General features: G+C 45.3%; 1 protein-coding gene and 1 long non-coding RNA gene across 2 annotated transcripts in view; both read left to right on the top strand.

Moving 5' to 3' along the window:
• LOC146425278 (uncharacterized) overlaps positions 1 to 22,344 on the top strand; it is a 51,681-nt gene that overhangs the window by 20,906 nt on the left and 8,431 nt on the right. The gene's annotated exons all lie outside the window — the stretch shown is intronic.
• Positions 10,246 to 21,848, top strand: LOC146425280 (uncharacterized). The gene is made up of 5 exons (XM_085041415.1): positions 10,246 to 10,281; positions 12,162 to 12,244; positions 12,830 to 12,886; positions 13,000 to 13,130; positions 21,353 to 21,848. Exons 1-5 carry the CDS (start codon positions 10,246 to 10,248, stop codon positions 21,661 to 21,663), a joined length of 618 nt encoding a protein of 205 aa, XP_084897541.1. The 3' UTR covers positions 21,664 to 21,848.

Raw genomic sequence — 22,344 nt, 5'->3', positions numbered from 1 at the left:
GGAGGGAGACACACACCAGACTCAGCTGACTCGTAACTAATAAACAGTTTGCTTTTGCTTCCATAACTTTGTTAGAAATGGACTAACTTTTTTGATACAATTTTAATGAGGACAATCTCCAAGACTCATCCTGGATACTTGACCTCTGACCCTGCGAGGTAGGACAACAGGAGGAGGGGAAGGCGAGCCCTGCTGATTTCAGCTGCCCCGACCTGCTGCCTTGCCCCGTGAGGGCTGCAGGTGAGACCCGGACAGGGGACTCTCAAAGCAAAAGAGAGGAAAGGCAGAGAAAGGACAGAGTTCACGCCCGCCAGCCTGTAACACCTGTGCACAGGACGCAGGTAAGAAAATTGGCTGTTAAGTACTCTCTGGGTGGCTGGGAGAAGCAGGACTGAGTGTGTTTGACATGCAGAATTGCCTGCGAAGAGAGTGTGAAGTCCTTCTACCTGCAGTTCTGTTATCCCATGAGGGGTGCAGCCAGCAAAGGGATGAAGCGAGTGGTTTTTGAGAAAAAGGCATCCTGCAGGGAGTGTTAGGAAATGGGCAAGAGCTGCAGTATGAAGGCCCAAAGGAGTGGAGAGGGAAGTAAGAGCTCCACCCCGAGCATACCTCCAAACAGTCCTTTAGGGAGGATGCTCAGGAACTGGGGACAAGAGGAGTTGGCTTGTACCCAGGGGAAGGATGAGGGAAAAATGATCCATTGTTGTATGTTCGAATGGACAAACGAACCTATTGGGCCAGACTCATCATACTGGCCGAGGTATGGGTCGTTGGACAAATGGATATGTCAGGCACTAAATGTTTATGTGAATATGAAAGTACCTCTTAAGATAGAAGAAGGGGATTATGCTGCATGCTGGGGAAAATGCTCATCCATATTCATGCCCAAGAGCTTAAGGGAGCTAAAAGGGAAGAGGGGGAAAATGGGATCCCATAAACCACCTACCCCCTTCCTATGTGCCTGACAGGGGACCAAATGGTTTAAATTCAGAGGCAGAAGCAGAGAAGCAGCAAAGCAGCAAGGGGATGACAATGGCAGGGCTGGTTCCCATAAAATGGCAGATTTGTGTGGTGGGGCTCATCCCCACAAGATGGCAGGCCCATGTAGTGGGGCCGGTTTTAATGACACAAAATCTCAAAACAGGACAGGCCAGCTGTCACAGAGGAGTAGGACTACAGAACCAGCACAATGAAAGAGGGATGTCCAAAATTTCCCCTTCCCCCTTTCAAGTACCACCTCGGATACTAACACAAATATGTCCATGTTCCCCCTGAGGGAAGTACCTATGCATGGAGCACAAGGAGGGGTAGGGTTTGAAAATGTACCCTTGAACTGTATTGAAGTAAGGAAATTTAAAGGGGAAATAAGTAATATACTAGAGGACCCCTTGGGGCTAGCAGAACAACTGGATCAATTCCTAGGCCCAAATATATATACCTGGGAGAAAATGCAATCTATTTTAGGAATTCTATACCCCAGAGGAAAGGCAAATGATAAGAATCGCAGAAATTAGAATATGGGAGGGAGAAAATCCAAACGATGTTCAAGGGGGGATACCTGGTGAATAAAAATTCCTCCTTTGAAGACCTAGCTGGGATCAGAACACAATTGAGGGAAGGAATAAGTCCGATTACAGATTAGTGGTAAGGGAAATTAGGGAGGCAGCACCAAAAGGACAAAATTTTGAAAAGGCATTTGGAAATAAACACCAGCAAGATGAGCCACCCTCTGTCTAGTTACAAAGGCTCAGGAAGAATGTGCAGCAGTACTCTGGAATAGATCTTGAAAGTGCTGCAGGCCAAGAACTATTAAAAGTAAATTTTCTTACCAAAGCATGGCCAAATATAAGGAAGAAATTAGGGAAAAACAGAGTGAAGATTTAAGTGAATTGTTGAAGGAAGCTCAGAAAGTTTATTTTAGAAGGGATGATGAAAAGCAGAAAAATAAGACCAAGTCAATGGTGGCCATTGTAGAACAAGTACTAAAACAGCAAACTGGAAACGAGGTAAGGAGAGGTAGCAGAGTAGCCAGGAGAAGCCTTCAGCCTAACGTTAGGGGACCTCAGGGAAGAGGACAGCGGATGACCACCTGGCAGACAGGTCCCAAGAAATGTTCCTATTATGGAAAAGTGGGACATTTTCAAAGAGAGTGCCCAGAACTACACAGAGAGGTTAAAACCTTCCAGATGACGGAATCAGGAGCTTATGCACAAGATTAGGGGTGTCAGGGACTCTATTTTTTGGGGTCCAAAATGAAGAGCCATTTGGGGTCCATGAAGAGTCCTTGATAAATTTAAAATTAGGACCCCAAGAAGATGAATATGTGTTTATGGTTGATTCAGGAGCTGAGAGATCAAGTTTAATTAAAACCCCCCTTGCGTGTGTAAAAGGGACCGACCAAACTAGAATAATTGGGGTGAAAGGGGAGGGATTTCATGCCCCCATAGTAGAACAAGTGATGGTTTTGGGAAATGGTAAAGAAATAACATCTAGTTTTGTAGCAATACCAGAGGCTGACGCTAACCTGTTGGGGAGAGACCTACAAGTGCAGTTGAGGATTGGGGTAATTCCAAAGGAATATAGAATGGTGGTAGAACTATTTAAATTGACTATAGAAGATGAGAGGGAAATAAATCTGGTGGTGTGGGTGGCTAAAGATAATAGAGGGGGGCCAAATATCTCTCCCCTGGAAATAAAATTGAAGGAAGGGAGCCAACCCGTCTGGGTGAAACAGTACCCCATATCTCTGGAAGGAAGGAGGGGATTACAGAATACAACTGAAAAACCTTTAAAGGATGGATTACTAGAACGCTGCATGTCCCCTTATCTTACCAGTCAGGAAACCAGATGGGACATACAGATTTCTTCAAGAAATCTGAAGGGATTTCTTGAGGGAATAAATAAACTTGTACAAGTACGCCACCCAGCAGTCCCTAATCCATATACTTTACTAAGCAAGATTCCCCATAATCATACGTGGATCAGTGTAATTGACTTGAAAGATGCATTTTGGACATGTCCAATAGCAGAAAACAGCAGAGATATAATTGCCTTTGAATGGGAAGACCCCACTACTGGGAGAAAGCAGCAGTTATGGTGGACCTCTTTACCCCAGGGATTTACAGGGTCTCCAAATTTGTTTGGGCAAATTCTAGAACAAGTGCTTCAAGAGTTTAATCTAAATCCAGTGGAAGCTCCTCTCTAAACTTGGACAGTGGTCCAAGCATGCTATTTTGGTAAGCCTGCAGAATGTCAGCAAGGAATGCAGATTTATTGGATTGCACAGAACCTAGGAAGCAGGTATGGATACCACAGAGGATGGCACTGCCCTGGAGAGCCTCGGGTATGCTTTCACAAGGAGGGACAAAAGGGACAAGGAAATCCAGCAACCTCCTCTCAGGGACTGGCCAAAAGGTATGATTTGAATCAGCAGGAAGAGGACCAGCCAAAATCCACATTCCCACAAATTATCCCCAGGTAACCCCAAGTCAACATCCCCAAAGAACTTCTCACCGTATGAGGAGTTACAAAAAGAACTAGAAAAAGAGCTAGAGCTCCCATTGGTGGGGAAAAATCTGTTTGTGGACCTAGCTGAAAAGATAGCTAAAGAACTGGGAATCTAACTGCTGAGTGTGTGTGGGGGAGCTCTAATGAGTGAGGAGCGGCCATGGAGAAGAACTGGGTTAGATCCTTTCCAGATAATTAAATGTAATTACTCTATTATTTCTAAGGAATGGGAAAGACCTGGTGGGTGGATTCTAACATCTGAAGTTGTGGGGAATGAATGCTTAAGGAGAGTAGGGAACCAATTCATTCCATTTGTGGGAGAAACTCTCTGTCAAAGAGTTTATACTTACAGTTCAACATCTGGTATTACTACTTGGTGGCCTAAGGAACCCTCTTGGTATTGGTCTAAAAGGAAAGGGAATAATTGTAGTACTAAGACTGAAACAGGAATGTTTAACTGTTCTGGGAAGAACCCCTTCCAAGGAATACCTGAACTGCTCAAATTTTGGGAAAATTATTTAACTCCTCTAAACATTGGTGCAAAGCTCCTGATGGACTATCTTGAATTTGTGGGCAGAAAGCCTCTTCTAAGCTTCCTTCACTGTGGAAAGAGAGCTGCACATTAAGAATTATAGAGCCTGGATTTTCTTGCTATCATTAGAAAAGGGAAATAAATTGGGAGTTCCATTATTCAAAGATTTAAAATGAGAGAAAATGAATATTCAGATAGGAGGATCCCAGATACGAGGGGAAGATGAGTGGCCAGCAGAAAGAATCATAGAGACGTATGGACCTGCAGCCTGGGCTCAGGATGGTAGCTGGGTGTCCCATCCCGCTGTAAAAAGAGGGAGTCAGTGTCGCTGTTGAGCAGCTAGCAGAGTAATGAAAGCACCAGTTCTCAGTGGCAAGAAGGAATGACCTTTATTGTTTTGATTTCATCACATATATAGAGTTCTCAAAAGTCACCCAGATTGGTCAGTCAGAAGCCTTCCCCCAGGCCTGATTGGCCAGGCCTGCACTGTCCAAGTTCTGGGACACTGTTCCAACAACATCCAAACTTTATTTATAAAACACAAGAAAATTTCTCATGGGAAAAACCTGTGCTAGCCACAAGTCAGGAAGGATTCTTTTTAATAGACTTCTCGGACAAAAAAGAAGAGTAAGTGTTCCTACCAAAGGGGGACAGAAAAAGGAGCAAAGAGGGGAAAAGAGAGCCAGAGAAAGAATACCGGACAGATGGTTACCGCTTTACCCCGGGCGCCCCGTCGACGAGGGTTTGCAGATGAACGTGTGCGCTGTGAGATGCGAGTCTGCGTGGCTCCCGTGGCGGCTGGGTGCGATTTCCGAACAGCAGCAGCTGCGTGTCCCTGCCGTGGGCGAAGAACAGCAACAGGACTCGAGGAGCAGCTGCATGCGGTCAGGGTCGGAGCACCGGGCTGGGTGCAGGCAGGGTGCAGGCGGCGGCGGTGGCTCGGTCGGGGAAGCAGAGAGCACAAGGTTGTCGCGGCGACGGAGCTGCCTCGGGAAAGCAGCGAAGCAGAGCAGGACATGGGCAGGAAGCCAGGGAAGGAGCGGGACTGCAGGGGGGAAAATGCGAAAGCGGGGAGGGGACAGAGCTGACCCTCCAGGCGAGTCCCCGCTCCCTCCAAGAAACCCCCAGAAAACGGCCGCCGGGCTGTGCCGCAGACAACTGCCTTATGTGCTCGGCACTCCCACAGCGTGACTTCCCCCCGCGCATTTTTCCTGGGCATCCGGGGATCTGCCCCGCCAGCAAGGGGGGCGGGGCTTGCAGAGCAGCATTGGGAGGTTCCTGTTTCCTGATTGGCTGCCAGGCCTCTCGGGAGACAGAGCTCCTCACACGTATGCAGACCCTACAGTGATTGTTCACCTCAGGTATAACGTATGTTGAGGCATAAACAAAAATCAATTGGCCTCTTCCACTGGGGTTATAGAACACCAATTTATATATTAAATCAAATTATTAGGCTGCAAGCAGAAGTGGAACTTGTCTCTAATCATACAGCTGATTAGAGCCAGACAGCAAAGCCAGGTGAGAGCAGCTGTATACCAAAATCTCTTAGCCCTGGATTATTTGCTTGCTGAGGAAAGGTGGAGTATGTGGAAAATTTAATACGACAGACTGCTGCCTAAAGATTGATGATAATGGAGAGGCAGTGTTGGACATAGCTTTGGACATCAGAGAAATTACCCATGTACCAGTACAAAAGTGGAACTCAATGATAGACTCTGAATGGTGGGACAACTTATTTGGAATGGCCTGGTGAAAGAAGGTAGGGTGTGCAATTGCAGAATTATTATTTTTACCTTGTTTTATCCCATGTTTCATTAGATTAATTAATAGTGTAATAGAAGGAATGCAGATAACAAGTGTGCCAGTCAATCCTAGTGCAACAATCATCTACCAAGGAACTCAAAGGATTATGATCCTGAGGAAAAGAGATAGAAAAAGGGAGAAACAAGAGGGGGAGATACAACTTATTTTACACAAGTTGGAGGAGATCTATGAAGAGCAACATGAACTGACAGCTCAGGAACATTTCAAATGGACTGAATGAAAAAAAAAATCTTACTGATAACTACTTTGCAAAAGAGGTCAGTTTATGCTGACCAGACAAGGTAATTGAATCAAGCACTTCAGCAAAAAGGGATAATAAAAGGAAAGGGTGGATTGTGAGAGATGGGTGGTATTTTGCTGAAGCCAAAAGGTTACTAAGTTAAATAATGAAAGGTATTGGTTGTTGTTTGGTTTGGTTTGGATTTGTTCTGGTGGGTTTGTTGGCTGCTGCTGTGAGCTGGGAGAGGGGCAGGGTTGAAGACTTGACTGAGAGGGAGGTGGGATGATGGGGGGTGACAAAAAGCAGAGAGAATGTAAGTTCCCAAGTACCCAGCCAATGGGAAAGGGGACAGGGACTGCCCTGGCCTGGACAGGGTATAAAATGTGGCCATTTGGTTGAAGGGTGTGTGTGTGCTTGGCTCTTGGGGAGGGAGACAGATACTGGACTCAGCTGACTCGTAACTAATAAACAGTTTGCTTTTGCTTCCACGACTTTGTCCTCACTAAAATTGTATCCAAAAAGTTAGTTAATTTCTAACAGGCAGGGACACCTTTCACCAGACCAGGTTGCTCAGAGCCCCATCCAGCCTGGTCTTGAACACTTCCTGGGATGGGGCATCCACAACTTCTCTGAGCAGCCTTTTCCGGTGCCTCATCATCCTCATAAGTAAAGAGTTTCTTCCAAATACCAAACTAGACCTTTTCTCTTTCAGTTTGAAGACATTGTCCCTTCTCCTGTCACACTCTTCTAAATAGTCTCTCTCCATGCTTTTCTCTTGTCAAAAAATATTTCATAAAAACCTTTAGTGTCATAAAAGACAGATGCCTCTGTGGCAGGACAAACACCCCCCCCCTTCTCTCTCTCCCTGATTGCTGGCCGAGATCGATGGCTCAGATTAAGTCAATGGCTTAATCCGGACTATCAATGCTGGCGTCTGGAACTCAGAGTGAGACACTGAGAGAATGTGAATAATTTTCAAGTGACCGCAAATACACACTCTTTTTCCCTATAAAACACCACGAAAAACTCAGCAAAAGTAGAAGCTTTCTACATGGACATTGGAGCGTGAAGTAAAAGCTTTCTCCCCTGAGTTTGGACGCAAGCTCTGTGGTTACTTCCCCGAGGGATTGAGAGAGGATCTGGTGCATCCCCAGCTCCAAAAATTGGATTTGGTAAGAAGCACTCAGTTTCCTAAATTGTATTCTTCTTTGCTAGCTACAATAATATTAATAGGTACCTTTTTCATTTTTAGCGCTGTATTGTTTTTAATCTCCCTATTTTGGGCAACATATATATATATGTTTGTTTTAACTATGAATAGCTTTTCATGTTTTGTGTAGTAAAATTTGTCTAGTTCTTTGTTCCGTTCTCACCTGTGTCTAATAAACCACAATCTATTTTACATTAGACATAAATCGGCTGTCTTTATAAGAACTTATGAGTGAGAGTGGGTTTTAGGGTGCTGGTCACTCTGAATAGGTTTGGTCACTAGTTGCCATAGGCCTAGGCAACTGGTAAAATCTATATACCCTCTGTTTCCACTCGTGACAGCCTCTTTTTAGTGTTTTCCTAAAAACACTGCCCTAGTTTACTGCTTTCTTGATTTTATTACTCCTAAGCAAGGGTTGATGTCATGCCAAGTGTTACAAGACCTTGAGGAAAAGGATTAGATTACTGCAAGTAGGTAAAAGCTGGCCACGTGCTTGGCACATGGATACTGCTACTATGAAAAATGGATTTTTATTCTGTAACCCTTAGAAACAGTATGAATATATCTATATATATGTTTAGTACTAAACTAGTAAAAAATAGCACATTAATAATCCAAATGACAGGACACTTTTTTTCCCTGATGAAAAGTCTGTTCCACCAGCATCTTAAACTCTGGTTTAGTTTGGGTGGTTGGCACTGTTCCTATCAATTTCTTCGAGTGAAATCATGTTTCTTTACAACAGCTGGCATGTGAATGCAAGCATATTTGCAGATGGCTTTGATTTGCCAGATCACTAGAATTTACTGAAAGAGGTCAGAAAGATAGAGACCAGATCAGGGGAATAAACAGTGAAGGAGATAAAAGGAGTGAAAGGTTGGAGAAGCACAAAAGAAAGAAACAACAAAACCCACTAGGTCAGAAAAAGAAAGTAGATACCTGTATGAAAGGAAAACAGTTGCAAATGTTGGAAAAGTTTAAAAGGAAGATGAGAGAGATTAGACAATCTAGCTTAATTTTTAACTTCAGCTAAAAAATTAAGGTGTGGTAAAGTGAAAAATGGGTCCTCATCCCCCAACAACCAAAGAAACTTCAAAGATTATTTGGCAAGAGAAAGAAAGCAGGTCAGGAAATGTGGGTCTGATGGGATCTAGGATGGTTTTGTATTTATTTTGAAGAAAGTTATGCTTCTCTGAAAAAAAAGAAAAAAAGAAAAACCCTCCAAGTCCTGCAGTCATCGTTTAGTTGACTTTGATGGGTTTTGGATCAATGTTAATTATAGAAGACATTCACAGTCAGGTTCAAAGAAGTGTTAAACACAAGGTGTTATAAGCACTAGTTTCATTATGCCTCAAACACAGCTGAGCAGCTTCCTTACTACAGTGCTATTCCCCCTTATCCCCCCACAATCCACTGTATTTCAATAGGAAAGCAAGTTATGACTAATGGTCATAACATAGCAAATAAAACAGGGATGCTTGATATCAGTGAGTGATTCAGGAATCTTGATTTATCACCATGCTAGTCTACTGTTGCAGCAGCATAACTACAACTGAAAAATGAAAGCTGCCCATTTTTCCTCTATGTTCTACATCTCTTCTATTAATGCTCCTGATTCCAAATAGGGGTCAAGAATGTTTCTGCTCAACATTCATGTAAAAGCATGAGGAATTCATAGCCAGGGACAGTCCAGTCCAAACCTTAGTGCAGCACAACATACACAGCTGGCTCCTCAAGTTCTACCTCTGGGTCACTGTGGCTAGCACAGGTTTTTCCCATGAGAATTTTCTTGTGTTTTGTAAATAAAGATAAAGTTTGGATGTCATTGGAACAGTGTCCCAGTACTTGGACGGTGCAGGCCTGGCCAATCAGGCCTGGGGGAAGGCTTCTGACCGACCAATCTGGGTGACTTTTGAATACTCTATATATATGATGAAATCAAAACAATAAAGGTCATTCCTTCTTGCCACTGAGAACTGGTGCCTTCATTACTCTGCTAGCTGCTCAACAGCGACACGTCATTAAAAAAAAAAAAAAAAAAAAAAAGCAGCAAACAAACAGAAGATTGCAAAAATAGTTGCTCCAGAGGGTTTTTAAGGTGGAAAAGGAAATCTCCAGCTGTTCCATTAAAAAGTAAATTAGTACTTTGCACTAGTTTCCTGACGAGTGGCGCGAGGGAACTCACGGCAGTCTCAATGTGAGATATAAGCAAGCTCCGATTTATTTCACCAAACGAGAAACTTACATACTGTTACAGATGTTACTAATTATAGTTACACACGTATCTGCAGTTTGTTCTCACATCTACAGGCTTCTCCCCTTCATTCTTTGTTAATCACAAGTTCACTCCCAGCATACTTCTCACGGTACTTTCAAAGCATACAGGCACAGCTGCACCTTCTTGGCACCTTCCCACGAAGCATTCTCAGGGAAGCGAAGTGCTGCGGCCTGTATATGGCCTGCTTAACTAACACAAGTTTTGCTGGAAAACTGTGTTTTCCAACGGTTTCCCATGCTTCACATTGCACAGGCTGTCAGCATTAGCTTCATGTGGATGAATGACAATCACTCAAACTACTGACATCTATTACAATTCATTGGTCACATCAGCTCCTGGTTGGATCGTTCTCTAAGTTGTCTGTCACTGTTACTCCCCACAGTCACCAGGCTGAATATACACACATGCCTTGTGATTCAGCTACACAGAATATTTAGGCATAAATATAAAATTTTAGTCATAAATTGCAATCAAATAGCATGGGTTTGAATAATAGAAGATGTTTTCCCCCTGTAGGGCAGTTATTTGAAATATACCATACCTGTACTTGCAGGAGGTCGAGGAGATCCAGTTCCAGAATTCAGATTTTTCTTTCCCAGCGTTCCACACTTATGTTAGCACAAAAAAAATGCTGGTTTATATAGAGATTATTTTGTTCCATGAGTCTAGCCAATATGAGTTTGAGATTTACTGAGCTGCAGTCCAGTTATGTCAGTTCAGCTCCAAAATAACATGGGATAAAACAAGCAAGGCAACTTCATGAAGGGAAGCCATTGAGCTAACCGGAAAGAACAGGGCATTTTTCCATCAGTAACTTTCAGGTTTCTTCTCTCCCCACACCCCTGCACTGTGCCATAGGGAACATCCTGTGAAAAACAAGGTTCACTCTCCTGTTAGGATTAAAAAGGTTTAATAAAAGACAATAGGGGACAGATAAAAGCAAAAGGTCAGTGCTGGGTGCTTTGGCATTCAGCCAAAAAAGCACACCTGGTATGGACAGAGACACCCTTTACATACTCTTCAGCCTAATGCATATTCATAAACAGTTATACATATTCATATTTTTCTCCAAACTATTTTGCATGTTCTGGGAACTGATCCGCCTCCTCGGAGCATGCGCAGTCGTCTGTCATTGATTCTGTTATCACTCCCAGATTGTGGTTCCTGCAGGTAACAGGTGCTGATAGTTGGAATGTCAGAGGCAGGGTCCATTCGTGGGATGTTATCCAGTTCAAGCAGACAGTTCAAGCATTCTAATAAAACTATAACAGCCATTTTACTACTATTAAACTCAGCTAGTACTAGAAAGAAAGACCTTAGTCATCATTACACAGCAATTTTTCACAACCAGGCTACCTCTATAAGAAAAGAATTAAAACAATACACATAGTATCCATTGTAATATTTGCGAAAAGCCAACATTATGACATATTTATCACAATCCCAAGGAGACCAGGAAATGCATTGGATTTACAAAAAACGCAGACAGTGGGCAAGTTCTGTATCCTATACACTTCCCGGCTGATGCCAAGGCACACAAGGCTGCAGGGACATGCCGTGTGCCAGGTGGGATTTGGTGTCACCCAGGTGTCCTCAGCCCCAGGGCTGGCAGGGTTCCAGGCTGCTGCCCCTGGCCCCTTTCCCAGCAGCCCTCCCAGCTCCATGGTGTCCACAGCCCTTGCCCAGAGCCAGACGCCACTGGCAGCTTCCTACATTTGGCCACTTGCAATTCCCTCACCCTCCGTGGCACGAGCGGCATCCAGGCTGCCTGCCTGAGACCTCTGCAAACCCAGCCTCTTCCCAGGCACCTTTGAACCCATCTCGACCCAAAAGAATGGCAGCAGCCCTTGTCCTCGGGCTGTGGGATGTGGCAGGAAGCTCTTGGCAAAGCCGCTCAGCCCTTCTGAGGCCAGGTGCCACAGCTGCCCTCAGGCTGCCAGGGACAACAGCAGCAGCCTCTTCCAGCAGCTGCAAACTCCTGCAGCTGCCTTCCTCCTCAGCCTCCTTTGCTCTAGGCTGAACACCCCCAGCTCCCTCAGCTGCTCCACATCACACCTGTGTGTATTAGTTTCAAAACAAACTAGTGGGAGATCGCAAGTCAGGATTAAAATTTAAAAGGAAAAATTAAAGATAAGTTGTGATAGATAAGGATTGATTCTCTAAATCGAAACAGGAAAACAGGGCCCCCACGGGCCAAAGACCTCCTGCTGGCATAAGCAGAACTTAAGCATCCTGTTTACACAAGGCTTATACAAAAATTGCAAGGTTTAGGAAGAAAGGCAAGCTGCGAACGTGACTACGACCTTTCGGAAGGCAGCGGCGGACCCTCTAGCAACAGCAACAGACTACGCAGACACAGCCTTATCTCCAGCAAATGACACGTAACCCGGAAAAAGGGACTGTATAAAACCTCGGCACACACAAACCTCTGCGCGGTGTGTCTTAGGCAGAGCGAAGGAGCATGCCTAGCCCGCCCAGCGCTGCTTTGACCAGTATCCACTTGCTTGAATAAATTACAAATTACTGAATTGGAATTGTCTCTGATTGACTTATTGAGACCCAATTTATAACATAAGTGAAATAATACAAGGAAAAGCACCGCCATGGGGCGACCGTCTGGTTCCTGGGCGTGCTGCTGTTCGTCATGGTCTGCGGGAACATCCCCTTCTGGGAGTGTGATAAGAATTCGCAAGAATCGCAAGAGAGAGGAAAAGGGGCCTCAACACATCCTGTTAAGGCATCCTGTTTGCCCACAGGACCGAATAGAAAGGGGAGGGAGACCCCCACCCTGCACATCCTGTATCCTGTATTTGTTGAGGAGTGGGCTGATATAGAATCATTGCTTGGGGGGGGGGGGACGACACTGTGAACATACAAGGACTTGTTTCCCACGACCACCGAAGAGCAAGAATAAGACCATCTAGCAAACAACATGATGAAGGGGCTGTACCAACTCCGGAAGATATACGTGGTCAGAAAATAGAGACTGCATAAAAGAGGAGAGTTCGGACTATTTCAGCGCAGTTATCTGCCCAGCGCTGCCTCGCTGATACCCGCTTGCTCTAAATAAATCAAATTATATTTAATTGGACATTGTCTCTGATTGATTATTGAGACCTAATTTATAACAAAATGGTGCCGTGACTCGGATGGGGGCAATTCTTAGGAGACCCCTCAACGGGAGGCGCCCCGTTGTCACAACGGCCCGGAGAGGGTACCCCTTTGAAACCCTTACCGACGAACCTAAATTTCGGGTAGTGAGCGAAGGAACCCCTTAATCTTTGTGCACAAAGTCCGGACGAAGACGCGAGACGCGTGAGTATGTGTTAATTTATAACACAGGGAATCCGTTCGGTCGGGGTGGGGATCCTAGAGTGCGGTGTCTGAGACGTCCAGTGCGGACGACCTGAGTGTGGACTCCTTTGTAGTGCGTTTCCCACATCCCGCGAGGGCCTGGGCCACGAACAGGAGGATGTGAGTGTGTGTGTGTGTGAAGGCACTCTGGAAGATGGGACAGACGAAGGGCAAGCCGTCTGGACCCATGGGGGGGGAGCCCCAAGTAAGACTCCCGGATATACCACCAGATAGTCCTCTGGGGTTAATGATTAAATATTGGGATGATGATCCACGTACACGAGGAAAAATTAAGGCAAAAATGATTACCTATTGCATGACAGTCTGGGGAGGAAAACAAATTAGAGGAAACCCTCTTTACTGGCCGGTTTTTGGATCCTCTGAGGATTGGATTTGCCAAGCTCTAAATTTGTATGTAAACTCTAAAAAGCCTTTTAGCCAGGAAGAGAGTGATTATGCAGCCCTGTGGATAACTAGTGAAAATAAGACAAGCCTGTTTGTTCTCAGTAAAGGAAAGAAAAAACAGGCGGAGGAAATACCTCCACCCTATGTTCCCCCGTCCCCCATGCCAGATGCTGCAGTGCCCCCTCCAGCACAACCTCTGCCGGTTCCAAATGCACCACAGATGGAGGGGGATGACACTCCACCACCCGAGAGACGGATTACTAGAAGCCAGGCAAGGAACCAGTTATACCCTCTCAGAGAAGTAGGCATGGGTATGGTTAATCAACCAGGGGGAGGACAGGCTCCTGGTATCGGATACATAGCCGTCCCTCTGAACTCAGCCGATGTCAGAGAATTTAAAAAGGAAATGGGGCATTTATTGGAAGATCCACTGGGGGTAGCAGAAAGAGTAGATCAATTCTTAGGACCAAATATTTATACTTGGGATGAGATACAGTCAATATTGAGCATCTTATTCACAGCAGAAGAGAGAAGAATGATAAGGGCAGCTGGGATGAGGATTTGGGAAAACAACCACCCACAAGGCCCCATTGGAGATGTTAAATGGCCCCTTCAGAGGCCTAATTGGAACAATCAAAATGAAAACGATAGAGCACACATGCAAGATTTAAGGACTATCATAGTCCAAGGCATTAAGGAGGCCGTCCCCCGAGGACAAAATATGACTAAGGCCTTTAATGAGCTGCAAAAGAAAGATGAAGACCCTACTGAATGGTTGGAAAGGCTCCGGAGAAATTTACAGCTTTACTCCGGTATAGATCCTGATTCCCCGGTAGGACAAACCTTGCTAAAAACCCAATTTGTAGCAAAGGCATGGGTGGATATTAGGAAAAAGTTAGAAAAAATTAGAAGACTGGCAAAACCGGGGGTTGGATGAGTTATTGAGGGAAGCACAGAAAGTGTATGTCAGAAGGGACGAGGAAAGTCATAAGAAACAAGTTAGAATGATGGTAGCAGCTGTAAGAGGGGGACAAGAGAGAACCACCACTAGATCACCGCAAGAGAAATGGCCCCCGAAACCTCCAAGAAATACGGAAGGGCAAAAGAGGAATGAGATAGTGTGCTTTTACTGTGGGAAAAAGGGACACATGAAGAGGGAATGCCGCCAACGATTGGCAGACATAAAAATGTTCAAAGAGGACTAGGGGTGTCAGGGGCTCTATTTGCTGGGGTCAAAAGAAGCATCGGAGCCCCTAGTAAAATTAAAGTTAGGACCCCAGCATCAAGAAGTTGAATTTTTAGTGGACTCCGGAGCAGAGCGCTCCACTGTGCAGAAACTGCCTCAGGGATGTAAAGTATCCAAAGACACTGTACAAGTAATAGGAGCAAAAGGGGAACCATTCGGAGTCCCTATAATTAAAGATGTGCTAATTGAAACAAACTCTAAATTGGGTATAGGTAGTTTCTTATTGGTACCGGAGGCAGAATACAATCTACTAGGGAGAGATTTAATGGTAGAATTGGGAATAGGATTGGAAATAAATAAACAAGGATTAAAAATTAAAATATACTCCCTTAGCACAAAGGATGAGCAACAGATAGACCCAAAGGTTTGGTACACCCCGGACTCAGTGGGGAAGCTAGACATCGAACCTTTCTCAATAACCTTAACAAATCCACACATCCCAGTAAAAATAAAACAGTATCCGTTATCTGAGGAAGGGCGAAGAGGACTGAAACCCGAAGTCGAAAGGCTAATAAAACAAGGGATTTTGGAGCCCTGTATGTCCCCGTTTAACACTCCAATTTTGCCTGTAAAGAAACCAGATGGTAGTTACCGATTAGTGCATGATTTGAGAGAAATAAATAAAAGAACTGTTGAACGGTTCCCTGTGGTAGCCAACCCTCATACTATCCTCAGCCAACTAGGCCCACATGATTGCTGGTACAGTGTGATAGACTTAAAAGATGCATTTTGGGCTTGCCCCTTAGATAAAAACTGTCGCGACTATTTTGCATTTGAGTGGGAAGATCCTGACAGTCATATAAAACAACAGCTATGATGGACTGTCCTTCCCCAGGGATTCACAGAATCCCCCAATCTATTTGGACAAGCCCTGAGTCAAATACTACAAAACTACCAAGTGGGACCAGAAGTTAAACTCATACAGTATGTAGATGATCTACTAATAGCTGGGAAACAAGAGGAATTAGTGAGGGAAGAAAGTATAAAGATGTTAAATTTTTTGGCGAAACAGGGACTAAAAGTCTCTAAATCAAAACTGCAATTTACCGAACAAGAGGTAAAATACTTAGGACACCGACTAACTAATGGGACTAAAAAGCTTGATCCCAGCAGGGTACAAGGGATTCTGTCAATGCCACCTCCCCAGACCAAGCGACAGATTCGACAATTGCTAGGTTTATTTGGATACTGCAGACAATGGATTGAAAATTACAGTAAAAAGGTAAAATTCCTATATGAAAAATTAACACGGGATGGATTACTTAAATGGACCTCCCAAGATGAGAAAAACCTTCAAAATCTAAAAAGGGAGTTAACAAGTGCCCCTGTACTAAGCTTACCAGACTTAAAGAAACCTTTTTATTCATTTGTAAATACTGAAGAAGGAACTGCATTTGGGGTGCTAGCACAAGAATGGGCAGGAAGTAAAAAGCCGATAGCCTACCTTTCAAAGTTATTAGACCCAATTAGTAGAGGCTGGCCCACTTGTCTACAGGCAGTAGCGGCAGCTGCTGTAATGGTAGAGGAAGCATTAAAAATAACATTTGGGGTTGAGTTAAAAGTTATGTCCCCACATGACATTCGGGGCATACTGACACAAAAGGCTGAAAAATGGATCACTGATGTCCGATTGCTGAAATATGAAGGAATTCTGGTATCATCCCCCAAGCTTACTTTAGAAGTGGCATCCATACAGAACCCAGCACAATTTCTGTATGGGAATCCTGAGAGTAACATCCTATGGCACAATTGCCTACAAACCATAGAGGAACAAACTAAGATCAGGCCAGATTTAGAAGAGGAAGAACTGGGGGAGGGTATGAAATTATTTGTAGATGGTTCCTCACGGGTGCTTGAGGGGAAGCGAAAATCGGGATATGCAATAGTGGATGGAAATAAATTAGAAGTACTCCAATCTGGCCCACTAAGCCCAAGTTGGTCGGCTCAGGCATGTGAGCTGTATGCAGTTCTAAGGGCTTTACAAATTATAGGAAAAGGAGAGGGAACTATTTACACAGACTCCAAATATGCATTTGGGGTAATACACACATTTGGAAAAATCTGGGAAGAACGGGGCCTTATCACATCACAAGGAAAGAGCCTAGTCCATGAGAGACTCATAAAAGAAATTTTAAAAGCTATTAGGGTACCCTCCAAACTTGCAGTGGTCCATGTCAGGGGACATCAAAAGGGATTGGGAACAGTGGTACGGGGAAACAACCTGGCTGATGAAGAAGCTAAACGAGCAGCATTACTACCCCTCTGGGTAAGGAATCCTAGGGAAAGTTGTTCTACCTGCAGGTATGACTTGGAAGGATTCCCTTGTTCTGCTTGCTGGAAGGACTACAGAGTGGATGGTTTAGTTTGCTCCTGTTACAGTCCTGATGGGCAATCAAATTCGGACAAAGATTTTTGTTATATTCACGGGGAAAACAAACCATACATAGACTACCCCTGTACAACCTACTTGCTAAGCTTTACAACAATAGAGCAAGAAAAATTGAGGCAAGTGGGTATAAAACCAAACTCAGAGGGTAAATGGGTTCTGGGAGACGGAAGAGAGATTTTACCTAAGCCTATGGCCTTAAGGGTTCTGAAAAGACTTCATGAAAAGACCCATTGGGGAACACAGGCCCTGGTGGATCAGTTTGCCAATAAATATATGTGTATGGGTATTTACAACTTAGCTAAACAGATAACCATGGGATGTGTTACTTGCCAAAAAGTAAACAGACATCAATTAAGAAAAAGAATCCCTGGGGGCAGAGAATTAGCACATAGACCTTTTTCCCACATCCAGATTGACTTTACTGAATTGCCTTTAGCAGGAAGGTATAAATATTTACTGGTTATAGTAGACCACCTCACTCACTTTGTGGAAGCCTTCCCAACGACAAGAGCCACAGCACAAACAGTTGCAAAAACTTTATTAGAACAAATAATTCCAAGATATGGCCTTATAGAAGTAATAGATTCAGATCGGGGACCACACTTTATATCTAAGATTACAAGAGCTGTATCTGAGGCGCTCGGAATTGCCTGGGAATACCACACCCCTTGGCACCCTCAAAGTTCGGGCAAGGTAGAGAGAATAAATGGAGAAATAAAAAAGCAACTAACTAAATTAATGCTAGAAACAAAAATGAGTTGGATTAAATGTCTACCATTAGCATTATTAAACATTAGAACTCAACCTCGTACAGATATCGGGATTTCTTCATACGAGATGTTATATGGAATGCCATTTAATTTAGAAATGCCTGAAGACCACCCAGCCATATCAGATTTCCATCTACAATCCTATATAACCAGCCTAGAAAACCGAAGGGAGAAACTCCGTAAGAAGGGACTGGTGGTTCAACGACCACCCCTGTGGCTACCAATTCACTCATTCCACCCTGGAGATGAAGTTTTAATAAAATCTTGGAAAGAAACATCTTTAACCCCTCAATGGGAGGGACCGTATGTTGTTCTAATTTCTACAGAATCATCGGTTCGGACAGCGGAGAAAGGCTGGACCCACGCTAGCCGAGTGAAGAAGTTCAACAGAGACCCCACCTGGAGAGTGGTGGAACAACCACAGGACTTAAAAATTAGGCTTAAGAAATCCTAGCCTGCCTATGCATGAAATCCTGTAACTGAACACTTGAGAAACCACGATTTATTGCTTGAAGAATATGTTAATAATTATATTGTTAAGTGCAACATCCATAATTGTAATTGCTACCCTTTTGCTTGCTTTATATGTAAGGTGTGCCAGGAACGATAGCGGGCCCATTGCAAAGGGGGGGGACCTCCTAAGGGAATTTGCCGAATGTGTTAGTGATGGGACATGTATGCATTTGGGATACACCAAGAACTGTATTATTACCACTCAAATGAACCTGCACAAATGGTGGCAAACATCACCGGCAGGGAGTGCAGAAAAGCCCTGGTCTATTTGCCTTGTGGTGACCTCATGGTCAAACATGTCAACCGGGACAGCTACAAGAAAAGATCCTTTGTCCCTGAGACCCCTGAAGAAAAAAATCCTTGCTGCCGAGAAGAATTCAATCCCCGTGACTCGCTGCAACCGAGTCGACGGGCGAGGCAGAGGGATATATACAGCCAGTGGGGTGAACATACCTGGGACTATGAAAAGATCTGATATGAGCTGCCCCAAATTGAGAAAGAACCCGAAACAGGCACCACTGTATAAGGCTAAAAAGGGGACCAAGGCAGGGTCTAAACAAACTAAAAGAATTCAAAAAGCACTGGGACCCCCATCTTCCTACCACACCTATATCTTGCTTTTAAGCCTAATATTTACATGTACTACTGCTGATGTGCACCCCCACCAACCTTTTCGCTGGACGTTAAGACAATGGGACAGCCAAACCATAATCCAAACCCGACTCGGACCGGGGCAAATCAGTTTTAATGCATCCCTTTGTGTTTTAGCTCCTATAGAACCTTGTATGCTTGAAGGTAAAGGTTGGTATTTTTGCCCTAGTGCAAACCCCGGAAAGGGATATTGCAACCACCCAAATTCTTATTACTGTGCTTATTGGGGATGCGAAACCATAGCTTACCCCTGGCTCCCAGGCAGAGACAAGCATATTAAAGTTGGGTGGGGACCTTACAGTTGTAATCCACCTGACTATAGTAGCCAGATTGGAAGGAGGGGAGCAGGGCCCAAAGTAACCTGTAAATGGTTATACATAAATATAACACAACCCCAAGATCCTACGTGGCTACTAGGCAAGACCTGGGGTATAAGGTACTGGGAATCAGGAACCGACAGAGGTGGTCTTATCTATATAAAAAAGGAACCTCTCCCCAATGACCCCGAACCAGTGGGACCAAACCGGGTCATAATAGACGTGATAAATACTGAAGCAGATGGATTAGGCATAGACCGTGAGGAAAGTACCACCATATCCAAACCCGAAATACCCCCAACCCCCTCGGGAGAAATAACTGATGAATTATGGAGACTTATGGTAGCCAGCTATAAGGTCCTAAACAAAACACACCCAGAATTAAACAGACCACTGCTGGCTATGCTATAACACCAGACCACCCTTCTATGAAGCTATGGGGACAATTGAAAAAGCTAGAAGGGTAAATGGGAGCAACCCTGCTCAATGTTTGTGGAAATCTGGCAAAAGAACAAAATCTGGTATCACATTGGCGCAGGTATCAGGAGAAGGAAGGTGCATAGGAAAAATCCCATCTTCCAAAATGCACCTATGTAAAGTAACAATGCAAGCCCAAAAACCAAAAGAGCCTGCAGATTGGCTAATACCAGCTAAAAATGCTAAATGGGTATGTGCAAGTGTAGGGGTAACTCCCTGTATTCCCTTAAAGGAGTTTAATCCATCAGACTATTGCATACAAGTAGTAATAGTGCCAAGAATCACCTACTACCCAGGTGATTACATATATGACCACCATTCAGTCCCAGGGCACCACCTTGTAAAAAGAGAACCTATTACAGCTATAACTATCGCAACCCTATTAGCATTAGGCACAGCAGGAGCAGGCACAGGTATAGCCTCCCTTGTAAAACAAGACACAGAATTTGCCAATTTGCGAGAAACCGTAGATGAAGATATAGCCAAAATTGAAAGTTCTATTAGTGCCTTAGAAACATCATTGAGGTCCCTATCTGAAATGGTGCTCCAAAATAGGAGAGGATTAGAGCTCCTACTAGCCCAAGAAGGAGGACTGTGCATTGCCCTAAAAGAAGAATGTTGTGTTTATGCAGACCATACAGGAGTTGTTAGAGATGCAATGTCTGAGCTCCGGAAAGAACTGGATAAGCGAAAAAGAGAAAGAGAGAGTCGACAGAGCTGGTATGAAAGCTGGTTCAATGCCTCCCCATGGCTAACGACTCTACTCTCCACACTAGCAGGGCCCCTAGTAGTAATTGTACTAACTCTGACTTTTGGACCATGCATTTTTAACAGGCTGATAGCTATAGTTAAAGGAAGACTGGAAGCAGCACATTTAATGTTAGTCAGAGCAAAATATGAAAGCATACCTGAACAACAAGAGAGTGAGATGGAAGAAGAGTTCATCTTAAGCCGTGAAGCATTAAGGCGATTCTGCGAAACAAATGGAGATACAGAGAGAGGGGAATTGTGATAAGAATTCGCAAGAATCGCAAGAGAGAGGAAAAGGGGCCTCAACACATCCTGTTAAGGCATCCTGTTTGCCCACAGGACCGAATAGAAAGGGGAGGGAGACCCCCACCCTGCACATCCTGTATCCTGTATTTGTTGAGGAGTGGGCTGATATAGAATCATTGCTTGGGGGGGGGGGGACGACACTGTGAACATACAAGGACTTGTTTCCCACGACCACCGAAGAGCAAGAATAAGACCATCTAGCAAACAACATGATGAAGGGGCTGTACTAACTCCGGAAGATATACGTGGTCAGAAAATAGAGACTGCATAAAAGAGGAGAGTTCGGACTATTTCAGCGCAGTTATCTGCCCAGCGCTGCCTCGCTGATACCCGCTTGCTCTAAATAAATCAAATTATATTTAATTGGACATTGTCTCTGATTGATTATTGAGACCTAATTTATAACAGGAGGACCATGACATCGCGTCGGGGCAGCCCTGCTTCAGGCAGTAGCTCTCTCCAGGTTGGTATGCGGCCTGGAGAAGGCAGGCTTTGGGCTTTGGCACATGGCACCGCACAGCAGCCCAGCGTGGCCCAGCTCACGCAGCTCCTCCGCCCCAGGTGGATCTGCCGGCGAGGGCTGGCCGCAGGGGGGTGGCCCGTGACGGGCCGGCTCGCTGTGGCACGCTGGGCTGAAGGAGGCGGCCCGCGTTTCCGGCCGCGCCACTCTCCCGCCCAGGGCAGAGCGGGCCGGGAGGCCTGCGCAGCTCTGGGCACACGCGGCGCAGCCCGGGCCCTGCAAAGGGCGCCGGGAGCGGCCGGGCAGGAGCCTTCGGCAAGTGACGGGCGCTCGCTGGCTTCTCTCCGCAGAGTGCCGACAGCTGATCCGCTGGTGTTTGTCCAAGCACCCCGCGGACAGGCCGGCGCTGGAGGAGATCTTGCGCCACCCTTGGGTGCGGGGCAGGCGTCTTTGATGCCTTGCCGGAGCCTCTGCTGCACCCACTTCCCCCCGCCCCAGTCCCCCGCAGGACTGAGGACCCGAAAAATAAAACATCAACAAACTCATTCCAGGCTGTCGAGGGTGGTCCCTGGTAGCAACTAAAGAAACCTCTGTGTTACTTTGTTACTAAAGAAACCTCTCTGGCATAGGGCTGATCAGCGTGATCCTTTCTGCCTTTGGCGAGCTTTTGATACCTTTTCTCCAGGATGGCAGTTTGGTGGCTGTGCTTATAAAGGTAGGAGGGAGGGTCTTCGACAAGCCAAGAAATGCACCAGTGAAGCAACAGCTGCCATTTCAAAGCGAGGCGGCCGCTTGGGTTTGCCCCAAGTGACACAGGGTCCCCTGGGTGCACTCCAAGGGCCAACGGGTGGCAGGGATGGAGACGTCGCTCCGCTGCCAAAGCTGGGAGAAGAACCAGAAGCGGCCAAGCGTCATTTCAGGTGGAGCCCTGGTGGACTCTTCCTCTTTCTTCCCCCCCTTTGCCCCCCCTCCAATGGGCAGGCAGGGCAAAGGCAGCTCGCTCTGCCTGGTTTCAGGGGACAGCAGCATGCAAAGGAGATGTGCAGGGATGTGCAGATGCCGAAAGGGACTCGAGTACAGATGGACACGCTCCAGCAGGCTCAGTCCTCCGCGCTGGGGCAGGGAAAGGGCGTGA

This window comes from Lichenostomus cassidix, chromosome W (genome assembly GCF_008360975.1).
Source record: "Lichenostomus cassidix isolate B80296 chromosome W, HeHo_3.0, whole genome shotgun sequence".
Taxonomy (NCBI): domain Eukaryota; kingdom Metazoa; phylum Chordata; class Aves; order Passeriformes; family Meliphagidae; genus Lichenostomus; species Lichenostomus cassidix.
Note: the sequence above shows the minus strand (reverse complement) of the source record. Positions and strands in the feature narration are given on the sequence as shown.